This window comes from Telmatherina bonti (genome assembly GCF_933228915.1).
Source record: "Telmatherina bonti genome assembly, chromosome: 11".
Classification (NCBI taxonomy): domain Eukaryota; kingdom Metazoa; phylum Chordata; class Actinopteri; order Atheriniformes; family Telmatherinidae; genus Telmatherina; species Telmatherina bonti.
The window spans coordinates 41,687,921-41,713,017 of NC_136629.1; the positions used below are offsets into that span (position 1 = coordinate 41,687,921).

The 25,097-nt window shown below is 40.5% G+C and overlaps 1 protein-coding gene across 1 annotated transcript in view; it reads left to right on the plus strand.

The window, feature by feature from the left end:
• The window catches only part of epas1b (endothelial PAS domain protein 1b), a 76,803-nt gene extending 65,091 nt beyond the window's left edge, over positions 1-11,712 (plus strand). The window contains exons 8-16 of the mRNA XM_079248577.1: positions 4,475-4,622; positions 4,706-4,914; positions 5,005-5,240; positions 5,512-5,622; positions 7,648-8,126; positions 8,940-9,036; positions 10,592-10,679; positions 10,757-10,933; positions 11,025-11,712. Of these exons, the coding sequence (XP_079104703.1) occupies positions 4,475-4,622; positions 4,706-4,914; positions 5,005-5,240; positions 5,512-5,622; positions 7,648-8,126; positions 8,940-9,036; positions 10,592-10,679; positions 10,757-10,933; positions 11,025-11,173 (1,694 nt within the window). The 3' untranslated portion in view covers positions 11,174-11,712. The remainder of the gene's footprint in view (positions 1-4,474; positions 4,623-4,705; positions 4,915-5,004; positions 5,241-5,511; positions 5,623-7,647; positions 8,127-8,939; positions 9,037-10,591; positions 10,680-10,756; positions 10,934-11,024) is intronic.
• The last annotated feature ends 13,385 nt before the right edge of the window (positions 11,713-25,097 follow it).

Consider the following 25,097-nt stretch of genomic DNA (forward strand, 5'->3'; position numbering starts at 1 on the left):
CCCTTCTGGATAGTTGAATATAATGCATGCATGCAGATCTCCTCCTGGATGACCGAGCTCCTCACCCTATCTCTAAGGGAGAGCCCGGCCACCCTGTGGAGGAAACTCATTTCAGCCGCCTGTATACGAGATCTCGTTCTTTCGGTCACGACCCACAGCTCATGACCATAGGTGAGGGTAGGAACGTAGATCGACTGGTAAATCAAGAGCTTCACCTTCTGGCTCAGCTCCTTCTTCACCACGACAGACCGGCGCAGAGCCCGCATTACTGCAGACGCCGCACCAATCCGTCTGTCGATCTCACGCTCCATCCTTCCCTCACTTGTGAACAAGACCCCGAGATATTTAAACTCCTCCACTTGAGGCAGGACCTGACTCCCGACCCGGAGAGGGCAATCCACCCTATTCCAGCTGAGGACCATGGTCTCAGATTTGGAGGTGCTGATTCTCATCCCAGCCACTTCACACTCGGCCGTGAATCGCTCAAGTGAGAGCTGGAGATCACGACCAGATGAAACCAACAGGACCACGTCATCTGCAAAAAGCAGGGACCCAATCCTGAGGCCACCAAGTCGGATCCCCTCAACACCTCGGCTGCACCTAGAAATTCTGTCCATATAAGTTATGAACAGAATTGGTGATAAAGGGCAGCCTTGGCGGAGTCCAACCCTCACCGGAAACAAATCCGACTTACTACCGGCAATGTGGACCAAGCTCTGACACCTGTCGTACAGGGACCGGACAGCTCATACAAGGGGGTTTGGTACCCCATACTCCCAGAGTACCCCCCACAGGAGCCCCCGGGGTACTTGGCCTTCTCGAAGTCCACAAAACACACACTACTCCTCCTCAATCCAAGATTTGACTATCCGGTGGACCCTCCTCTCCAGGACCCGTGAATAGACCTTACCAGGGAGGCTGAGGAGTGTGATCCCTCTGTAGTTGGGACACACCCTCCGGTTCCCCTTCTTAAAAAGGGGGACCACCACCCCAGTCTGCCAATCCAGAGGCACTGACCCCGATGCCCACGCGATGCTGCAGAGGCGTGTCAGCCAGGACAGCCCCACAGCATCCAGAGCCTTAAGGAACTCCGGACGGATCTCATCCACCCCCGGGGCCTTGCCGCCAAGGAGCTTTTTAACCACCTCAGCGACTTCAGCCCCAGAGATAGGAGAGTCCACCCCTGAGTCCGCCACCTCTGCTTCTTAATCGGAAGACGTGTTGGTAGGATTGAGGAGGTCTTCGAAGTATTCCCTCCACCGACCCACAACGTCCCGAGTTGAGGTCATCATGTAATCCTTTTTTGCTGAGCCCAACCGGTTGGGCTCATGGGCCCACCACAAGATTCTACACAAATAAAAACCAGAAGAATTAGTTTGCATTCAGGCACACCCATCGACATGCACACGCATAGTCTATATAAGGAAACCAAGGGATAAAAGAGAGAGATAAAGAGAAAGAAGCTCAGTGTATCAGGAAATGTCCCTCAGCAGTCTAAACCTATAGCAGCATAACTAAGGGATGCTAACCATCCCTAGCTATAGGACTTATCAAAAAGATAAGTCTTCAGCCTAGTCTTAAAGGTGGGGAGAGTGTCTGCTTCCCTAACACTAACTGGGAGCTTATTCCATAAGAGAGGGGCCTGATAACCAAAGGCTCTGCCTCCTGCTCAGCTCTTTGAGACTCTAGGAACCACAAGTAAGCCTGCAGTCTGCGAACGAAGTACTCTGCTTGGTATATAAGGAACTATGAGGTCTTTGATATATAGTGGTGCCTGGTTGTGGAGGGCTTTATATGTAAGGAGAAGGATTTTAAATTCTATTCTAGATTCAACAGGCAGCCAATGAAGAGAGGCTAAAACTGGAGAAATAAGGAGAAATAAATTTGGGCCTAGCTTAGGCCACATTTCAGCTTATCAACATTCAATAAGCATCTGATGTTGGCTTCACAGGCTTGACATTAAGTTTTTGATACCTCCATTTTATAAAACAAAAGACCCCAGAACACAATCAGAAATCACAGGACTAAAAACAGGGTAAAACTATTGGTACACCTTTTATCCCAGATCCTGACTCCCTTAGCAGTCACCTGTAATTAATAACTTAATACTTAATTTTAATAAACGGTTAAACAGTTGAATCAAATAGATTTCAGTTTTTAAAAGAAAAAAATGTATGTGTTCATAGATATGACTTTAACACACAGAAGTATTTCATTGTTCATTTATAGAGCAGTTGTAATCTAAAATCTAATCTAAAATCTTTGTTGGGTGTAGATTTATCAGTGGTTTTTACATATGTGCAATTTTACCTTCAGCTCTGTTCATATATATATATATATATATATATATATATATATATATATATATATATATATATATATATATATATATATATATATGGCTTTTCCTGTGTGTGTGTGTGTGTGTGTGTGTGTGTGTGTGTGTGTGTGTGTATATGACAGCAGGAGAGAGGTATTAAGATGTGTTATCAAGTTAAGTCAAACCATTGATGTCCTGATGAGGTTTGCACATATCTGGTGCTACAAACAAACACAGTGGACAGGAGAGCAGGTGTCCTCTGTTACAATCTAATGACTTTGTGTGTGTGTGTGTGTGTGTGTGTGTGTGTGTGTGTGTGTGTGTGTGTGTGTGTGTGTGTGTGTGTGTGCCCGTGCGTGGGCGTGCGTGTGTGTGCAGACAATTTCTGAAGTGTCATGGCTATTTTCTCCTTTAACACAACACATCATTATATGCTCTCAGCAGCAGAAACAGTTGCTCCATAAAGCATATCCAGCATAATGTATGCTGTATGTTTACTCCACAGATGCAGAACTGCTTTGTTATTTTTAAGAAAGTGGTGCGATATGCCTCTAAAAACGTAATGCAAGCTTCTAAACCATTAAAATATTTAATGCTTGTGCTGCCTGCAGAACTCATTCAACACACAATGGAGTATTTTGTTTTGATAAAATGTTTCAGATTTCGATTTTAGGACTTATTTTCTTAAACAGCAGGAGATAATGCAGCAGTGAGGTTTACATGATCTAGTTTCATTTCGTGTGAATGTAAAACACAAAAAAAGGAAGTTTGATTATGTTTTTAGTGTTTCTTTTTCTCTGTAGACTTTAGTTGGCTGAAATGTTGAGAGATAAAGAGGCCTTCTATCTTAATGTCTCTTAGACACACAACTCGCTCTCACGGCCAACGTGACCAGCTTGTCAATCAGCACATGCTAACGCTGTTCTCTGCTACATACAATTTGCTCCACGCTTCCTCAAAAAAAGTCACTCACTTGTACACACTCACACAATGTCATTGGCCTAATGTACGCTTTGTGACTGTTCTTGCTTGATTCCCACGCCAGTGCTGAACTCTGGACTGCAGCCAGAACATCTCTGCAGCCCAGTCAAACATCCAGCTTTGTCCTCCTGATCTAAAAGCTTGATAGTAAATAAATAAGAAACTGTATTTTCAAATTGAAACTCTTTGTAACTTAAAGTAACGGGCAGAAGCCTTGAGCCAGAACTTTAGTCTTTATTATATCGCTGACAAAACAGGAAGTGGCTGCAACAATAGAAGCAAAGCATGAGAAAAATCGAGCTGGGGAATATTTGGAAAAGCTTGGTATGAATGTTTGGTCTGAACATCTTTATTCTTTAACAGTCTTAAGCCTCTTAAAGAAGTTTCAGGAAGAGTTATCTGGAGGACCTGAGGGACTTTCCAGAGTTGTTCTCTGGATGTTTCTGCCTTCTTTTCAGTTTTCTGTACATATGATCTCACACAGCATCATGGTCACATTATGAGGAAGATCCACAGCTCCAGCAGACCTGTTGAGGTCTGGGTTCTGGGGAGGATCTGTCCCTACATTAGACCTGTTCATACTGATCTTCAATTCAATCCTGAAAGTCATGTGACATCAGCCTTTTCTGGCATCTTGACAGCCATATTTCCTCGGAAATCTTTTCTGATTAGGCTTCATGGATCACCTCAAGCATCCCTCTGGTCCTTGTCGCGTCTTTTCTTTAGGACATCATTTTAAGACTTGTTCATCTGCTGTGGATAGTTTTTTAGTCCAGCCCTTTGAGTCCAGAGTTTCCAGCTAACAGCTATTTTTTGCTGCTTAAAGCCTGTTCTCTGTTGGTTAAACAGCCCGATCTTTACTGGGTTTCACAGATGCAACCAAAGAAACTCAAACAAATTATGCATCTTTCTGATATGCTGTTCGGCAAAAAAGTCTAAAGATTTAATTTGAATTCAGTTCTTTTAGCTCAACTCAGATGCATCTGTTATTATCTCAAGGTCTTTAGAGACTTGTATCCACTGGGGCTAATACGGGAAAGGATTTTAGCTTGTAAAGGATCAAAACTATCAGCGGGAAATGAAGGGTTCATTATTTATTTATCACTTATTATCAGTCCTGTACTCAGACTAAAACTTGATGATACATTTAAGTTTGTCTCTGTGTGTCTGCAGTGTGCACCAAAGGCCAAGCTGTGAGTGGACAGTATCGCATGCTGGCTAAGAATGGGGGCTATGTCTGGGTGGAGACTCAGGGAACTGTCATTTACAACAGCCGCAACTCTCAGCCGCAGTGCATCGTCTGCATTAACTTTGTCCTCAGGTGAAAACGTTCATCTGAACCACTCTGTTATCATTGCACAGATAAATCTTTTCCTACTCAAAGTGTTCTCACCAAACCTGCAGTGACGTGGAGGACAAGGCTATGATTTTGTCCCTGGAGCAGACAGAGTCCATGTTCAAGCCGCAACACATGGGCAGCTTCTTCTCCACCAGAAGGGTGGGCATGAGCCATGAGCCGGGAGACTCTCTCTTCACCATACTCAAGGAGGAGCCAGAGGACCTTGCTCAGCTGGCTCCAACACCTGGAGACACCATCATTTCCCTGGATTTTGGTGAGTTCCAATGTCTTAAAACCTTAATGAGGGCTTAATATCAACGATGCATAAGAGTGGATTCTAAAATATCCAGAATCTTTCTGACAGGTCGCTGTCAGTTTGACAAGCCCCAGCAGCCGGCAGCATTTAGTCCTGTTATTGCTCCAACCATGCCCCCTCCACCTTCATCCTGGACCAGCGATGGCCACAAGCCTGCTACAGCTGTGGCGGTTCAACCTGCTGTTGCTGTTCAGGGGGACATGTCCAGCATGGCCAGCGCATTCACTGTGCAGCAGAATCTGCCTCCTGGTAGCGCCACCCCAAGCCTCAGCAGCTGCTCCACGGTAGGGAGGGCCAATTGTTTGGGTGGGAGGGTAGTTAGTGAGTCAGCCACTGGTTGATTGCCCACTTTCAGTGACCTCACTGAACACCAACAGAGCAAACTAAAATCAAAGCAGAGTGTGTGAGAATATCGGGGGTGGATGTTTGGCCATAACAGACTGTTAGCAGTGAATGATGGCTTTGTTGAAGCTCATCTTTTTTGCTTGCTTTTGTCTTTGCCCTCTTTGCTTCTCTCGTCTCCGTTGGTATCACATTCTCCTTCATCCTCTGCAGCCCAGCAGCCCAGGTGATTACTACAGCTCAGTGGACAATGACCTGAAGTTGGAGCTCACCAAGAAGCTGTTTGCTCTCGAAACAGATGAAAACAGCTCTACAAACTCTGAGGTTTGTGTGAGCCATATGATACCCAGAACTGAAAGGTCCGACTCATTAACTGGTTATTGGAAAACTTCTTAAGGGCCTTATAAGCTGTTTTCAAACCATTCACTGCATCACAGGAAACATTTGTCAAGAATGAACCATATAAATAGTTGACATTGACATACAAAGTTTTGGGCATTTTTATCCCTTAAACACACAAAATGAAATGCAACTAGATTACTAAGGTTTCCATCCGCCTATAATTCTAGCACTCGGCATGGTAATATGTTGCTCCCATTACTGTTCCTACAAAGTCCTTCTAATTTTGGCTGCCATTCAACCAAGATTTTGAATAATGAGATCACTGTCATGTTATACACACCATCTTCTCAGGATATCTGGTATCCATTGATTTTATTCCACTTTAAAGTAAATGTTCTGACTGCAGCTTCAGCCCAAAATGTAATAAATCTACCTGCCTGCTTTTCACAGTAGTCTGCAGTGTTTTTTCTTCAAATAGTTTCATTTAGCTTCATTAGTCCACAGGATTTGTCTTTCAACGCTTTTTGGAAGAGGATTCATAAAACATTGTCTTCCAATGACTAAAAATGAGATTACAGGTCTCTGTAACTTTTCTTGGTATTCTAGACTAAATTTAACCTCCACTCTTCTTGTTTGCTGTCATTTTGTAACCACTTTATGTTCAGAGAAGCAGTTATCTGATAACCGACATCTTTGAGCCTAATTTGAGCTACATTTGGCATTAACACTACAATTTGCTGGATTTCCAGTTCCTCTTGCAGTCCCCTTCCTTCTTCCCATCCTCCAACCCACTTCACTTCAAACCAGGTAGTCTGCATTTTTGCTCCTCCACCCAGATTACAAACATGGGATGCATCTAATGCTCCCTTGAGTGAAAGTCTGTAAAGATGATAGTCTTTGTACTAAATTTTTATTTTGTTTACATTAGATACATTGTCACCTATAATGACTACCTAACTACCTAACTATAATCAGATTCAGAATTAATTTTACCAGAGGGCAGCAGTTCCAACAGCCGAGAATTGGGATGTACTATCCTTAATACCGGTGGTTCATCAGAGTTGAGGAGTTGATGAAGATTAGGAGGTTTTCCTCCTATTTTTTTTTTTTTTTTTTTTTTTTGCCTTGCTTCCCTGGCATCTGCATTGGGTCTGCTGGAACATCAGCACCTATAACTTTCCTCAAATGTATTCATTATCCTAACCACTTAATCCGATGAAGGGTCACGGGAAGCTGGAGCATATCCCAGCAGTTATTTAGCGAAAGGCAGGGTACACCCTGGACAGCTCGCCAGTCCATCACAGGGACACACAAACAACCACTCACACTCAACCATAGGGGCAATTTAGAGTAACCAGTTAACCTAACATGCATGTCTTTGGACGGTGGGAGGAAGCCGAAGAACCCGGAGAAAACCCACGCATACACAGGGAGAACATGCAGACTCCACACTGAAAGGACACTGTCCACACCTCACCCCAGCTGAGGATCGAACCAGCGACCTTTTTGCTGTGAGGCCACAGTGCTAACCACCATGCAGCCCTCTCCTAAAATTCTAATATGTAAAATTCCAACTATGGAGCTTCGCTGACGTGTCACATAAGAAGGAAAGAGTGTTTGTGTGCGGGTCTTATTTGGCCCGTTCATGGAGGGAGTCTAATTGCTTATTCTCTGAGATTTGCCCAAATTCAGATTTTTCATCATTCTTCCTGGTCATTTTGCACTCGTGCCCACATTGCGCTTCACGGTCTGACAAAAATTTTCCTCAGGCTGATTAGTCTACTGTTAATGGCTCAGTTAAAGCACAGGCAAGAGTAATGTCAGGCTGACATGACTCAAAAGGTCTCAAGAAGAAAATGCCGATTTGGCCCTAATTCAGGAAGCAATGCTCACTGATTTATAGAGCCTGACCTTTTCTAACCATAGCTTTGTACCTCTAGTTCACACAGAATCAGACACATTTAGCTTTTATCTATTTACAACTTGCTCCTGTTTCTCGTCTTCTAGCGGGACCTAAGCGATTTGGACCTGGAAACTTTAGCCCCCTACATTCCCATGGATGGAGAAGACTTCCAACTGAATCCCATTATTCCTGAGAATGAGCTCAGAGAGGCGAGTCAAGGTGGATCCCTGGGAAGTACCAGCAACCTTAGCACCCAGCAGAGCTTCAGCAACATTGCCAGCCTCTTTCAGCCACTGTCCTCCACTGCTCAGCTCCAAGGCCAATACCAGCCCCAGCCGAAACCATCCTGGGCTGGAGAGGGGAGGACACGTTCTAGTCAGGCTTCTGTAGACATGATGGGACACATGCAGAATCCCCCGTATCAGGCCCCAGCCAGCACTCCTTTGTCTTCCATGCAGTGGCCTCCAGACCCTTTGATAACCTACCAACAACAACCCAGCAAGGCCTACCTGATAGACAATATATCAGGAGAAGAACGCCCATCAAGCCAGCAGAATGTATCAACTCTCATGCACAAACAGTGGTAACAATCATAATAATCACACAATTTCAAACTTTTGGCTTGAAATGATGTGTATGTTGATTCGTGTATGTAAAGTACCCTGTGACAGCAATGTTCTGAAGTGGCGCTATACAAATAAAGTTGAATTGAACTAGGTGATGATGCCATATAAATAGAAAGACAGTGTTGTCCAAAATGACAGACTCTTAACGTGGGGAGGAAGGAGACTGTAAAGGAATTTGTCAACTTTGGATGATGATTTTATGTCAAAGAGGAGAAGCTCGTTTTGGTTTTTTTTTGGTTTTTTTTTTGGTTTTTTTTACTGTTTAATTTCAAGAAATTTGTTAGAATGTAATGTCAGTTAAGCAAGCAGTGAGAGAGGAGGGTGGGAGTAGGGGTTTAGTTTGCTGGAAAGGTAGAGCTGGGTTTCAGTCCGAAGTGGTGAAAGTGGATATTGAATATGCAAAAGTTATTTACAAGGCGAATGAAAAAGGTGATTAAGGGACCGCAGGTCAAAGCCCTGGGGCACACCCTTAGCGATTTCTGAGGGGTTGGATCTAGAAGATTTTATCTGTATGAACAGAGTTTGGCCTGTAATATACAAACAAAACCAGAAGTGGTGTGTTTGGGTGTTGCTAATGGATGAGTCTATTGAGAAGGGTAGAACGTAAAATGTTGTCAAAGACTGAACTGAGATTGAGAAGGAAGAGGTGAAGTCAAAAACTTTTTACAAAAAACAAGGAAGCATTAATAAGCGACATTTCTAAACTAATCAGAACATGATAAAATGAAATAGATTTATTGTGATAAATCTTTGCTTGTGTGTGTGTGCAGGTCCATGGATAACTTTATACAGGCTTGCAAAGATGCGAGTCCAGTCAGAGTAGCCATGCCCAACAAAATCAAGCGCTCCTTCGACCAGATGGCTGTGGTGAGTTTCTGTCATATGCCTAGCCTGTAGATGCTGAAAGATCTTTGAGATAGTATGCAATACCTAGACATGTTCATAAAGAGAGTGGAATAGTGAGGTAAATCCCTCTGCAGGTGACAAAAACTTTAAGTCCTCTTCAAGTTTTCTGGATGAACAACGTGGAATTTTTTTTTCTTGAATGTTGTCGGTCTTTGAAACAATTGTGGCCTGATCTTCTTTTCAATCTAGGTTTACAGGAGTCATTTGACTGGACCATTGCAACACCTTGATTCTTTACTTTTTCAGCTAAGTCAGTTGTATGCCCAATGTCCAGTTCTAGACCTTGATGGCCACTGTCAAAGCCATGCACTGGACATCGCTAAGTCAATATCAGCCATGAGACAGAAAGCCTGACATGTTGAATGGGGGTGTCAGCTTTTGCTATCCTGCGAGTTTTAGTTAATCTCCTGCTCCAACGCACTTGATTCAAATTAAATGGATCCTACAGTGTCATGTCAACTTTCTACATAAACAATCAACAATTTCAGTTAGGTGTGTTGGAGCAGGGAAAATTAATTTTATAGGGAATGGGAGTGGTTAAGCATTATGGGTCACGCACATTAAATTTGCTTTTACCGCAATATAAACAATAGTTTGTTCTTTTCATTCATAGCGAGTTGGGACACTCAGTGCTGCTACAGAAAACATGCTAAAATACCAGAAAGGGAAAGGGACTTACAGGGACACACTAATGAACGAGGCTAGAGAGCATTATCTCCAGAAAACTGGCATGATAAATAATATGGACCTTATTTAAATAAAACCAAGACATAGAGTAGCAAAATGAGAAACTATCACAGGTCGCCATGGCAACATCTTTGCCTACCGGGTTTATGGTGTGGGTATCTACCCAGTCAATAAATCAATTGTTTTAGGAACTATAAATCCGTAATAGCAAATTTCCAGTTACAAACAAATGGTGCAGGACCTGCATAGCTTTAAACTGGAATATAACAACACAGTGATTTGCTCTCAGATACTTGAAGCTAAACTTTAGCTTCACCGGCAGCAATAGCATCAGCTATGCAAATACACAGCCAAGAGGATTATTTTAATATATTTTTAAACAGTAACATACAAATTGAAAGAGACACAACAGTCAAAAATCAAAATATTTGAAGTGTCCTATTTATAAATAATACTACCTTGTTGATTTTGGTCTTAAACTTTAGATGAATTGCATAAAGTGTAATTCAGATATTACACAGGAGTAGACAGTTTGTTCACAGGTTTGTTATTATTATTATCATTATTATTACTATTGTTGTTGTGATTAATATTATTATTAGGTCTGATATTTCCTCCAAGCAGGCAAGTTTGAAAAACTGTCACCAAAATAAACAACAATCACAGATGCAATTGATGCAGCTGTAAGCTATTGTAGATGCCAACATGACAGATGTGAGCCATGATGCACTGCCGATGACATGAAATTCCCATTCCCTAATTTAGCCCAATGCAGTCTTTGTGTCTTATGCTAAAAGATAAATAAATGTCTGTTTTGGGTGTGTTTTAGAGTGAAAGTAAGCTGACAGAAATCAGATGGAAAAAGATTAGGAATGACGGCTGTATGGATCGCTCCCTCAGCACAGAATCACTCACAGGTAAATCTGTTTCTGTCACATGATTTCATCTTCTGTTTAATCTGCTATGCCTTTAACTCGTGGCTTTCTGCTCACAGAATTGGGGATGGGGAGGATGATGCCTGGCAACCCGTCTTCATTTTTTAGCTCTCTGCAGCAACACAGGAAGTCTCAGTATCCCGGAAATGAATTAGGTGGTGCAAATGAAAAATCCTTTTCCCAAAAGAGGTGCAGCTACACAGAGTATAACATACTGTCGTCTAACAAGACAGAGAGTGAGATGACACGTTTGTAATATTTCAGTCTTCAAAATGAACTTTTCATGTTGCGGTTTTAATAAAATGACATCCCTCTCTGTTGTTGCAGGCATCAGTCATTTGCTGGGCTCTTCATTTGAGCCCTCCTGTTTGCCGGAGTTGACTCGCTATGACTGCGAGGTTAATGTCCCTCTGCAGGGCAGCCTGCACCTCCTCCAGGGCTGTGACCTGCTGCAAGCCCTTGACCAAACCACTTAGAGCCCCAGATTTAAACCCCTGCATAGACCTGTACTTTGAACACAACTTTTTTTTCTCCTTTTTTAAAAAAAAATTTTTATTAAAGCTTTTGTGCCTCTGAGCATTCTGTAAACCCTGAGGCTACGCTACCTATAGAGAATGGTGTTCACAACCATGTCCTGCTTTGCTTGACCCCACACTCTGTTTCCCGTCCATTTTGTAGTTCTTGAAACTTGCAGCCATATCAGGATCAAGTTCCTTAAATCTCTTTTACCCCCATACTATCGACATATTAGATGCAGGTTGATCAGAGTAGAGGTTCCGACCACAGCAGAATACCTAACATATGATTAATGAGGGTCCCTGTGTGAAAAACAAGGGTCAATACTGGATTTTTAGCAAATCATATAAGGTTACAGGCATATTTTACCTTTTTTTTTTTAACCCTGGTTTTGACCCTGGGAAATCACTGGATTAGCAGTAGATTGTACCATTTTTCAGAACATCAAACCCAGGTCTGACAGAAGAAGAGTTGGTGGTTTGGGATTAGGACAAACATCTGCAGCAGTACAGTCTCCAACTAACGGAGGCGGTGCACTCTATGCAGCTTACATCCCATCCCCACCTTCTCTTTATAAACTAAAGCATTTAGCTCCCTGGAGAACATGTTATAGTACCTACACTTTAGAAAAGACAGTCCAGTTCCGTTTTTGTGCACCTGTCCTGCATACAGTCCCATTTCTTAATTTAGTCAAAGTCTCAAGCCAGAGCTGAAAATCATGATCTGGTTCTTAAAAGCAACCACTGTGCGCAATTTGCTCTCAGCATCTGAGTCTGAGTCCCAAAGATGATTATTTAAATGACTGCTGTGCAATATAGAGGACTGCAGCACTTTAAAGAGACAGTTAGCCCAATATAAATAATTTCTCATACTACTTTCCTTTTTTTTTTTAACCTGGGCTGAGGTTTTGAGTAACTTTTGAAGGGGAAAATATTAATATATATTTTATAAATCAAACATTTGACCATTTTTCCATTGTGATTAATCCCAATATATATATATATATATATATATATATACATATATATATAGCTATATATATATATATATATATATATATTCATTCATTCATTTTCTGAACCGCTTATTCCAATTCAGGGTCGCGGGGAAGCTGGAGCCTATCCAGGCAGGGTACACCCTGGACAGCTCGCCAGTCCATCGCAGGGCCACACAGAGAGACGAACAACCACTCACGCTCACACTCATTCCTAGGGGCAATTTAGAGTAACCAATTAACCTATCATGCATGTCTTTGGACGGTGGGAGGAAGCCGGAGTACCCGGAGAGAACCCACGCATACACGGGGAGAACATGCAAACTCCACACAGAAAGGCCACTGACCAAACCCCTCCCCAGCCAAGGATATATATATATATATATATATATATATATATATATATATATATATATATATATATATATATATATATATATATATTCATTCATATATATATATATATATTCATTCATATATATATATTCATATTCATATATATATATATATATATATATATATATATATATATATATGAATATGAATATATATATATTCATATATATATATTCATATTCATATATATATATATATATATATTCATATATTTATATATATATATATGAATATATATATATATATATATATATATATATATATATATATATTCATATATTTATATATATATATATATATTATATATATATATATTCATATATATATATATATATATATATATATATATATTCATATATATATATATATTCATATATATATATATAATGAATATATATATATATATATATATATATATATATATATATATATATATATATATATATATATATATATATGAATGAATATATATATTTTTTTTTTTTTTTCGATCAGTAAAACTAAAAAACTTTAACATGGCATCATAGAGAACAGTTTCATTTTGATTTGTATGAAAGACCTCTTTGTTTTTAGGAAGTACACTTGCATTAAGATTTGGAAATGTTTTTTTTTAAGATTTCTTTACTGTGAGAATTATTGAGTAAAATGATACCCAGCTCTGGGTCTATGCAGCAGCATTAGCTCTGTTTCTGCAACCTGGGCATTATATTTCATTGTAGCCTCAATAGTCTATATGTTACTGAAAGTGTTTTTTTTTCTAGCTTTTATCAACCAGCTCATGTTGCTTTTTCTTCTCCTTTACTCATCCAATCAGATTCTGTTATTTGTGTCACTGTAGTATAAACATTTACTACAATATATGGAGTCTATTGTAAGTTAAATATTAAGTTTTTTTTTTCTCCCCTAAAGTTGATTTGTATCATGTCTGTGTTAAGTTGGAATAAGTTACTTGTGTGACTACAGGGTATTTTCTTGTTGTGCAGTAGTTTAATTGTGCTACAGTTTCAGAATGGAAGTGAGTTCATTTGCCAAACTAATAGCTTGCACAAAAGAGTTCATATGTGATGGGCTTTACCCATTCAACTTGTGCAGTCACAAGAGCATTTAAAAGCAGTGATGTGCTTCAGGAAAAGGGTTAAGGGGGCATATGTCATGCCTGCAAAGTTTTATAAATTACAATAGTTAACATACTGAGACAGTGGAGGTCATCCTCATGATTCATATTCTTTTTTATAGGACATGGCCAGTTTGTCAATATCAGACAGCTTTGTTACAGATTATCAGCTGTCTGTATTCAGTATAGATGTTCTCACTATATTACTCTGCTTCTCTCTGTCCTTATTCTTAGTCTAACAACTTTGATTTTTATTTTTTACTTTTGAGCTAAACATCTGTGCGGTGACCACTTTGGAGTATGACTTGGAGCATTGTACACATACACATAAAAACAGAACTACTGTTAAACACAGTATTTTTAGTTATGTTTCTTGGTACTTTGTCCTCACCCCATTAGATGCTGTTATACCATTCACAGGGCTGTTTCCTCTTGTGTTTATGGTGTTTGTTTGTGTTTTTTATTTTGGCTGGCCAGTGCTGTTTTTGTGTTTTGCTTTAAAGAAACAGAGAAAAAAACTAATAAGTAAATAGAAGTTTTCTAAGTTTCTTTTTTCAGATATGTAGCATTTAAAATATTGTAAGGGAGGTGAAGTTGACAAATGCAAAGCTGCATATATATATATATATATATATATATAGATATATATATATATATATGTGTGTGTGTATGTGTATATGTGATATGCAGTGGTGCTTTATAGACCATGTATGTAAGCTTTGTTTTAGTTTTTATTACATCTTGGATTCACTAACACTGTATTTTGATGTTATCTACTTCATGTTGTACTCAAGTTTTCATTTGAATGTATTCGATGTGCCTTATTATGACCTTACTTGCTGTACTTAACCCAAGTCCACCCTTCAAGTGCACAGTTTGTCCCCATCCTTTTACTTTAGTGGTTAGTTTCAAGCAAAATCCAAACTAAGAATTGACTTGTAATACTAAATAAATAGATAAATAAATTAACATAATTTCTCTTTGGTTTGTAGCTTTACATTGAATTTATTAATTTAAAGGAAAGAGAAAAGGTAGGAAAAGGTAGTTATGGTTCATATTTTATATTGAAAAACATTCATTTAAGTATCCAAAGTTGGATGATTTGATGAATTTTGATAAAATTCAATGCTCCTGAGAGAGCTAAAATCCTGTTTGAAAACATTTAGCTGGGGGCTAATTCAGACTTTAAGAAACTGGATTCCCTGGCTCATCCGCAGATAAGGCCACTTGGTTGGTTTTTAAGATTAGAAGGAAAGACTAAAGTGAAAGTAAAGCTCTTTCTGACAGCTGGAAGGTGAATGTAGAGCTGCTATATGGTAGACATGGCCTGTGAATTAGTTGTGTACTTAACAAGCTGTTGGGTCATAGACACTGAACTGATTGACCAGTCTCTTTAGAAGGAAACAGACAATTGTGACAACATGGACTTTTAATTCTGGCTCATTACTGACTGAAAGAATTCTGTTAATCTGGGATAACTAAAAACAAATTCTCATGCTGCATTCTTCAAACTTCAATGTGCATTAGAGCATGAATACATTTGACTAAATGTTTATCAAAGAATAAAATGTGTTTATTTTAAGTGCTTCAGTCACGACATCATTTTAGCTAAATTAAAGGTGAAATCACAAAATTAAACTCACCTTTTAACTAAATATTACAAGTTTGTTTCTTTAAAATTGTATTTTTTCTTACCTTTTCATCTTAAACAGTATGGGGTATTAACCCTTTTAAGGCCAGACTCATAAATTAAATGGTTAGTATGTATTCAGGGATTATTGCCGTTTATTAACATGATGGGGTCACAATTATTATAGTGTAGTCTTCTGCATCCTGGTATCCACCAGGGGCCAGAAGACAAGTATTGTTTTCAAAAGGAAATTAAGCAAAATTTCTACGGATAAATTATGCAAAGTGTGCAAACTATCAAATATGTCAATATATATCATTCTTGACAGCAATGTAGGTAGGTGAGATGCCAAATACAATTAAAACCAGAGAAATGCTCTGTAGTTTAACAAAATATCCAGATGTAATGAAACATTAGAAATGAGTCAATATGTGGAGACTTCCTGCTCAGCCAATACATGATGCACAACTCTACTTCATCTGCTCATCACTCCCGTTTTCTTCTTGCTCCACTTTACTTTGCTTCTGTAACACAAAAGTGTATTTTTCTGCAATCATTGGTCAAATTAGAGGCTCTTGAAGTCTTAAATATCTGTTTAAGGAAGCTATTCATGCTAATAGGATCATGTATTGTGTCTTTTAGAACTATAGCTTCCCAGAAAAGCACCTTATATTTTCAAAGCATGTTCCAAAATCACCATAAAAATAATTAAAAGTGCAATATTGTCCACTTATTTTGTTTGGAGACCAAAGCTGGACAACAAACGAGCAGGAACCGAGCACAGTGAAGAAAGTATAGCTGGATAATACGCTCAGATGAGACGTGAATTGTGTTAACAGTAAGTGGATGCAGTTGAAAAAATGAAAGTCAGATTAATAAAATATCTAGAAAAAAGAGAAGCTAAGTTTCTGCTCTTTTAGCTTAGATGGAAAAGGTTTTTAAGCCTTTAAAATAAAGCAAATATCAACCAATAAAAAAGAGTGAGTCAGACAATTTCTGCATAAGAAAAGCTAATGTTGCAGTGGATGAGATGCTAATTGGGCAGAGCTTCAGGGTTCTGGTTTAAAGTATAGAAGGCTCCTCACCTGTTCTAGTTTGTGTTCAACATACTGTGCTGCTTGAAGGGTTTTCCCAAAAAGCTAAATCATCAGGAGTAAATCTGCTCACTGACTGTGCTTTCTCTTTTAAGATATCAGCATTTTATTTTATTTTACCCTGTGAATCAGCAGGGTTTGTGTTATTCCATAGGGGATCCATGTTAAACTACTTGTATTCTGTTATTGTCAATGTCATAATATACACTTATATTAGTTAATACAGTTTTTTCATTATTCTAATATTCATTTAGATTTCATTATTTTATCATTACTTTATGGGGACATAAACCCAATAAGAAGTTGGTTTCTGCACTGATATCCTATTAAAGCATACTGATCTTACCTCCCCTAAAAGACTTGATGTGTTTATTAATATAAATGCCCATGGGAGCATTCACATTATTGAGATCCTGTTCGGCCATTTTTATTATTCCTCCAAATTTTGCCGTGCTACTCCTACACGTTCAAGTCACTTCAACCATTCACATCTTAAACCCTGCAGCTCCTTCAGGAGAAGTGTGCTATGACTTTTGTCATTTCAAATCTTTGTAGTTTTTGAGATATTTAACATTTTGCAAAAATAATTCAGCCTTGTTATTGGATGAAAGTCTTTCAAACCCACTGTGGATTGGACGTTGCAAAGATTCAGCTCTGCAATTGGTCAGTTTTTGCATAATGAGCTGAAAACAGCTTCAACGGGGTTTTGGAGCTCTGCACCAGGTTGAAGTGTCTGGTTCGTCTTGGTCCCGGTCTCCATTGTCTTTCTTGTAAAAATGTTTGAAACGCTACTCCTCCTACACCATTTGTCTCACTTCAACCATTCAAGTATCAATCTCTTCAGCCCATTCAGGAGACATGTTCTACGACTTTTGGTCTTTATAACATTTAAACTTTTTAAGTTATTTCAGTTTTTATCAATGTATTCGGTTCTTGTGATTGGATGAAACTGGATTCAGCTCAGCGATAGTTTCATTTTCTGCACCGGTACACAGGTACGTAATGGTATACAAGGCATGGGTTCTGCACACAAACTACTGCATACTGATCCATCAAAGTGCTTAGATTTAACTGAAAACTGTAGGTAGTGTTGACTGTTCACACAAATGGAATAGTGTCTGTGCAATGTTTGTCTTGGAAATTTCCACAACTTATAAAAAGTGTTAATTCAAGTTTTTAAAAAAAACTGTTGGGAAATGACCGTTAAATATGAATTTTTTAATTGTTAAAATGCTAAAACAGAATGAAGTTGTCTTTCCTGCAAGATGTTTGAAATGTTACTCCTCCTACACCTTCAGTCTCACTACAAGCATTCCAGCATTGAACGTCTCAGCCAATTCAGGCGATATGTTCTAGGATTTTTGGTCTTTGTAACATTTATACTTTTGGAGTTATTCAAGTTTTGGTCAATTTTTAAAATCCGTTCCTGTGATTGGACAAGAAAGAAAATGCAGTTCAGCGATTGGTCCATTTTCTGCACCGGTACACAGGTAGGCATTGGTATACATGGGATGGGTTCAAATCCAGTTTTGAGCATTGTGCATCATGATTATATGCTAGTAGCACACAGAATGTGGTATACCTTTCCATAAGAGTCTTCGGCTTCAGCTGGAAGGTGTGCAGGTAATATGTGGATTACCTGCACAAAAATGTTTTTGCAATATCTGAATACAGATTAATACATTTGTGGAAGGAGGTGTTAAGTTGTACTATGTGGTAATATTTGGTGAAATGTTAGTTTGGATTCAAATCTTCAACATCCAGTAAAAAGGCCCATTCTCATAACCACTAGGCCACCATTTTGCCCAGATATATATGTGTGGAAAAAGGTAAAACATTTCTATTGAAACGAGGATCTTCAAGGAACTGGCAGAACTAATGAAGAGTTTTGCTATTGGCATAAAAATGCCTTTTTAGAACTTCCACCAGCGTGTAATCAGCAGGATTGCTAAAAGGGAAAGGTTGAACTAAACTGCTGTGAAGAAGGGAAAAAAAAGCCAATCACAAAAAAAGGAAAAAGTTGAACTAAACTGCTGTTGGTCAAATGAAAAGCACAGTTTCTTTTTATTTCACACTATTCCATTTGTGTGAACAGTCAACACTAACTACATGTACAGGAACATTTTTCTTAGGTGCTATGGATGGGTACTATTAAGAGGCACTGAGCTGACTTGATATTTTTTCAGCAAAGAAAGTGGGAGTCAGGACTGCAATGTACCAGACACAGAAGTGGTGAAGACCTTTGAAACAGCTAAAAAGTTTGACTTGACAAACTATAAAGTCACATTGAAAATTTGTGTTTTGTTGTTGAAATCATTGTAAACAATCACTTAAATCTGCTTATATGGTCTTTCATAATACCTGTATTCTAAAATTATAACTATCTTTTTTCCACACCAATATTGTTGCATTTTGCACTGTACTACTCGGGTATATTTAGCCTCCTCTTAGACTGTAACTTCTAGTCTGTGCAGCACACAGCTGGAGGTAATTGACCAACAGCACCAATCAAAGGCCTCTGCATGAACCTCATAATATTCGAACACTAACCATTAAGAAGCTCTATGGTACATGCTGGAGGAGAACCTGGGCCTTGTACACTGCTATACACTTGTGTCGCGGTGCACCACGATAAAGCAGTCCGCAGCGCATTGTGCAAAAAAATAAATCAATTGCCAAGTTGAATTTATGTTTTCAGCAATCACAATACAGCATTGAAAAATTTACAAAAACCTGAATAACTGAAAAAGTTTAAATGTGAAAAATCCAAACATATCTCCTGAATAAGGTTCATAATTTAATATTTGAATGGATAAAGTGGCAAAATGACAAACAGAAGTACTGAGTTGACTTGATGTTACAAGGTTATGCCCCCTTAAAAAAAAAAGAAACATTGCAAAAACACTGAGCCTATGCTAATTTATACAGTAACAGACACTGCTGATTGAAGAACACAGCTGGGAGCAATCATCTAACTTGACACATTGTGAATGAAAACAGGTTCAATAAAAGTAAAGTTCCACCATGTATGTAAAGCTTGCAGGATTTTAAGAAGCACAAGGCAGATTTACATTGAGAAACATCGCGATGTGTACAGGACTGTTGTAAAACTCTGCCAAACTAGTGAGAAATCAAATCAAAGATACTTTATTTAACCCCAAGGGGAAATTCAAGGTTCAAGTCAGCTAGTCCATGGTTAGACATACAGACATTTACATTTGACAAGTTTAAAGGACAAACTGATACTTCGGCCCTGCAGCCAGTTTTATGACCGGCGCTGCCTTAAAATGGGTTAGGAAGTAGGGAAAAGTGTCCGCAGCCGAGGACCGAAGGTCCAAGGCTGTAGAACACATGCACTGGCCTTCGCACTCCTGTTTCCGGGTGACGACACCACCCAGATGAACATGCCCTGGACCGGATGTCCCTGGGGAGGAGAAGGAGTTCAAATTTAGTTTATTTTATATCCTAATTAATAATTATTGTTATTATTTTAATTGATATTTTATTTATTTATAATCATTATTTTAGTCTTTTATTTGAGATTTATTAGTTTTAGGATTCCACTGGTTAGGGTTAAGATTTAATTACAAGGTCAGGGTATTAGATTATTAGGAGAAGAGGGAAAGTCCTAGGGGTTAAGGTTAGGGTTAAAATCCTGGGGTGGGGTTAATTAAAATAAATTAAATTAAATTAGTTAGTGACAGGTTAGGGTTAGGTATCAGGTTAGGGTTAGGGGTTTAGGGTTAGGGATTGGAGTATTTCTCGATGACTCCCCCTGAGTCAGTTTATTAACCGAAACAGTTTGAGTAGGGAGCCAAAGGCAATGCACGGGCCGTCGCTTGTCACTCTGGGCTCCATTTCTCTGTGTGGTTCAACAAGGAGCATATTATGATTGTGTCGGACCTTTCTTTTGTTGTTTTTAAGGAGTGCAATATTTAGTATTTTGGCCAGTATAAGGTGAGTTTTGTTGTTTTGGGTGAGTATTTTGTCTGTTTTCATGTTCTTTTTCCATTGCTCGACATTGGTAAGTATTTTTTGTCTCTTGGTTTAGTTTCTAGTTATTAAAATTGGATTTCTACTACCTTAGTTTTAGGACACATCATCAATAGTGGACCTCGTGATCACAGGGTGTTTCGGCCATTATCACTAGACACCCTCCCCCAAGGAAGGCCAGAGGGACCTGGTTCGATCCCCCGGCACGGGGTTGGGGTTAGGGTTGGGGTTTCGGGTCACCACAATTATGGTTTTTTGCGCTGGCCTACTGACTTGGAGGTTATTGTCAGTTGTGTGAAGATGAAATATAGCTGATTATTGAAAAAAGAGAAAAAAAAAAAAAAAAAAAAAGGGGATAAAGAAGGAGACAATGAATACCATATTGGGTGTATATGTGTCAACAATGTTGGTGGCAAAGTGGGGCTGACATCCGCCAGCCACACGGCTGGGAGCGGTTCGACTCCCCAGTGCGGCCCCAGAGAGCTGAAAAAGGCAAATGTTTTTGGGGGGAAAAGAAAGAGGAAAAAAGAGGGTTAGGGTTAGGCAAAGGGAACAATGAATATCAGGTTGGGTGTGTGCAGGTCAACAGTGTGATTGGCAAAAAGGGGTTGACATCTGCCCACCACGCAAGAGGGAACAGTTCAATTCCTCAGCACGGCGAGCGATGCCAACCCCGGAGAATGTTTGTGAAAGATGGTGGGACATGGAATGCTGTTAACTGAACATAAAGGGAAAATTTGCTTATGGGAAAAAAAAAAAAAAAAAAAAAAAAAAAAGGACCTGAATGGGGAAAAAAAAGAGTTATTGGGGTTATTAGGGGGCCATGTTGAGGCCATATGGGGTGAGTGTAACCAGTGTATGAATTTTCTGCTCTTTTCCGCTGTCTGATGGTCCATCTCTCATTTGATTCTAATCCAGAAATGGTGAGATGTTCTATGGAGTGAAGCTGAAAATGATTGACCAGGGGGGTGGACAGTCGACCTTCCCTAATGTTATACAGGTGTTGTTTGAGACGGGTGAGTATGGAGTGTTGAGTTTCGCCAATATAGAGTTTATTGCAGGCCGTGCAGGTGATGGCATAGACTATGTTCCTGGAAGAAAGCGAGTAGGCAGCTAGTACGGGGAGGCTTTTGCCACTGTGAGAGTTGGTGATGAATTTCCTTGGGATGAATAGGTGATCGAGTTGATGGTGGGGGTGTTTATGTTCAGTGAAAGCCGAATGAACTAAGATGTCGTAAAGATTGGTGTTCCTTCTGTATGCTGTGATGAATCTATGGTTATGGAAAGGTGGGTGTTTAGGTTTTAGATTCTGAAAGTTACTTTTGATTGCCTTATGAAGAGGGGTGAATCTGTGAGAGAAAGTGCTAATGAAGGGGAGGGGTCTAGGTGCTGAAGCGGGTCGTGTAAGGGGAGCGTGGGTGGCCTTTCCAAGGGGGAGGATGGGAGAAGTAGGTGGTATAGTAGCATGGGATGGGTGAGGAGTAGGGGGTTAGGGGGAAAGATGAATGGACAAGGAGGGTAGGGGAGAGGGGGGAGAATGTTTGGGGTCAGGGAAGGAGAAGGGGTTGGAGAGAGGGTTAGAGTTCGGAAGGAGGAGCATGTGTGGGGAATGATTAGGTGTGGAAAAGAGGGGAAGGGAAGGGTTAAAGTTAGAACCAGGGGAGAGAGGGGACAAGGGTCGAGGATGGTTATGATTAGAATAGAGGAGTCGGGAAAAGTTAGGGTTGGGGGGACTCGGGTAAAGATTGGGGAATGGGGGCTGGGATGGAAGATGGTTAGGGTTAGGATAGAGGAGTGGGGAAAGGTTAGGGTTAGAAGGGAGGTAAGGGATAGGGGGGCTCAGGTTAAGATTGGGGGAGGTGGGCTGGGATGGAAGATGGTTAGGGTTAGGATAGAGGAGAGGGGAAGGGTTAAGGTTGGAAGGGAGGTAAGGGTTGGGGGGGCTCAGGTTAGGGTTGGGGGAAGCGGGCTGGGATGGAAGATGGTTAGGGTTAGGATAGAGTAGAGGGGAAGGGGTAAGGTTGGAAGGGAGGTAAGGGATATGGGGGCTAGGGTTAGGGTTAGGGGAGGCGGGCTGGGATGGAAGATGGTTAGGGTTAGGATAGAGGAGGGGGGAAGGGGCAAGGTTAGAAGGGAGGTAAGGGTTGGGGGGGCTCAGGCTAGGATTGGGGGAGGCGGGCTGGGATGGAAGATGGTTGGGGTTGGGAGAAAGGGGTGGGGAAGGGTTGAGGTTGGAACAAGAGAAGGGGGGCTGTGAGTGAGGGTGGGCGGAAACTGGAGAGGAGTGGGGCAGGAGGGATTGGTTGAGATTGGAAAGGGGAAGAGGGGAAGGGGAGTGAAGAATTGGTTGTCCCCGACTGCAGGGCTGTGGAGGATAAGGATGCTGTGCCACAATATTGGAGCGAGTGGGAGCAAGAGCAGCCAAAGTGGTATTTTTCACAGAACGGAGAAATCTTTTGGAATAGCCCCTGTATCTGAGAGCTTTGAACAGTGTTTGAGTGGCATGTTGGAAGTCCGAGTGTTTAGATGAGATGCGGAAAAAACGGATGATTTGGGACTTGATTATGCCTCGGAAGGTATGTTTTGGGTGGTAACTGGATTTATGAAGAAGGGCGTGTGTATCTGTTGCTTTGAAATAAACTTTGGTGTGAATGTGTTTGTGTGTATTGTTGAAATTTTCGAAGTACACAGTAGTGTCAAGAAAATGGACCTGATAGGGATGTATTGTGTGTTTTAGTTTGATTGACGAGTGATGGTTATTGAGAAGGTCCAAGAAGGGCTGAAAAAGGGAGATGTCATGATGCCATATGCCTATGATGTCATCTAGGTATCGGAGGTACAGAAGGGGTTTGAGGGGACATTTGGCTAATGCCTCTCGCTCCCACTCGCTCATGTAGATGTTGGCATAGGAGGGTGCAAATCTCTGACCCATGGCTGTCCCATGGACTTGAAGGAAGTGTTTGTTATTGAAGGTAAAATCATTATTGGTGAGACAAATTTTGAGTAATTCCAGGATATCGGCATCTGGTCTTTTAGGATCTGGAAATCTGTGGAAAATGGATGAAACTGTTTCTAGGCCATGTTGTGTGTTGATGTTGGTGTAAAGACTGTCAATATCCAGGGTAAACAGATAAGCATTATTAGGGACAGCCATGGGTCTGATAATACTGAGGAAATGGTAGGTGTCCTTGATGTAACTGGGGTGCTTTGTTGAGAGGGGTCCTAAGAAATGATCTATGTATTGTGAAATGTTGTAGGTGGAGCTCCCGCAGTCGGAGACAATCGGGCGTCCGGGAGGAACTTCAAAGGGAACAGTCCAGTCAGAGGGGTCTTTATGGATCTTGGGTAAGAGATAAAATTGTCGGGGGCGAGGTTGGTCTGGACCAAATAGGAAATCTCTCTGTTTGGCTGTAATTAATTTGCGATGATGAAGGGAACGAACTATGTTTCTGATCAGGGATTGGGTCTGTGGTTGTAATGTTTCGGGGATGGGTTTGTAATACATGGAGTTTGTGAGCTGTCTATTAGATTCTAAAAGGTATTGTTGTCTGTCCAAGATGATGATCTTGGAACCTTTGTCCGCTGGTTTTATGATAATATTAGGATTTTTGGATAGTTGTTTTAGGGCTCTGCGTTCTATGGATGTTAGGTTGTCAAGAATGTCAGGTTGTGGCCGGTATGAGAGAAGGGTGTGTCTGTCTGAACGTATGAGGGATTGGACCGCCCCTGTCACCTGGGAAAAGGGTGGTTCCCAGGTGGAGGGGGATGTGAAAGGGGTCTCATGGGTGTTACTCGAGTTGCGGAAGTGGTCAATGATTTTTAAGCGTCTATGATATTTGTGGAGGTCCCTTTGAAGCTCCTCCCGATCTAAAAGCTTAGGTCTGGGGACGAAGGAGAGTCCCTTTTCCAGGAGTGAGATCTGAGCAGCTGAGGGAGTGAATAGTTTGGATAGGTTTAAGACTGTTGAGGTAGAGTCCCATCCCAGGTTAGGGGATGTGTGGGAGGGGATGTCCGATGGAGTGGGCCTGTTAGAAGTTGTTGGTGGGGGGATGGGGGCCGTGGTGGTATCCTGATGGAAGTATTTCTTGGGTAGCAGGTAATGGCGGATGTCTGGTTGTGATGTGCGAGTATGTGTGATAACCGACTTGGTTTGAGGAGGATCTATAAATTTAGCTGCCTACACCAATGTTGGAAGATAGTCTGTGCCGTTGCGGTTGTCCAGTGAATGTTGTCATCAGCCGTGTGAAAAATGTCATGAGGGATTTCCATAAGGAATGGAAAATGTGTTGCAATGGTATTATTGAGAAGTTTCAGGTTGTCCTGTTGTCTTGGTGTGAGATGAGGTGAAAAGTTGAGGATGGGGAAGTAGATGTCTGCATTAGGGAAGGTAGACCGTGCCTGTCTGTACAAAGCCTTAAGTTGTTTGATGGATGTTTGTTTTGGATCTTGATCCTTATTGTTGATACCTATGGAGAAAATGACGATTTTGGTAGTTGGGTTGCACGGTGTTTTTTCGCATATTTTAAGAAAATGGTAGATGTTAGCTCCGGGGTAACTGTCAAGTTGAATGTTAGGGTTTGTGTAGTGAGGGATCCGTTTAATATTTGAGTCCCCCAGGAAGACTACAGGCTTTTTGGGTCTGAAAGACCAGTCCTGTAGCTTC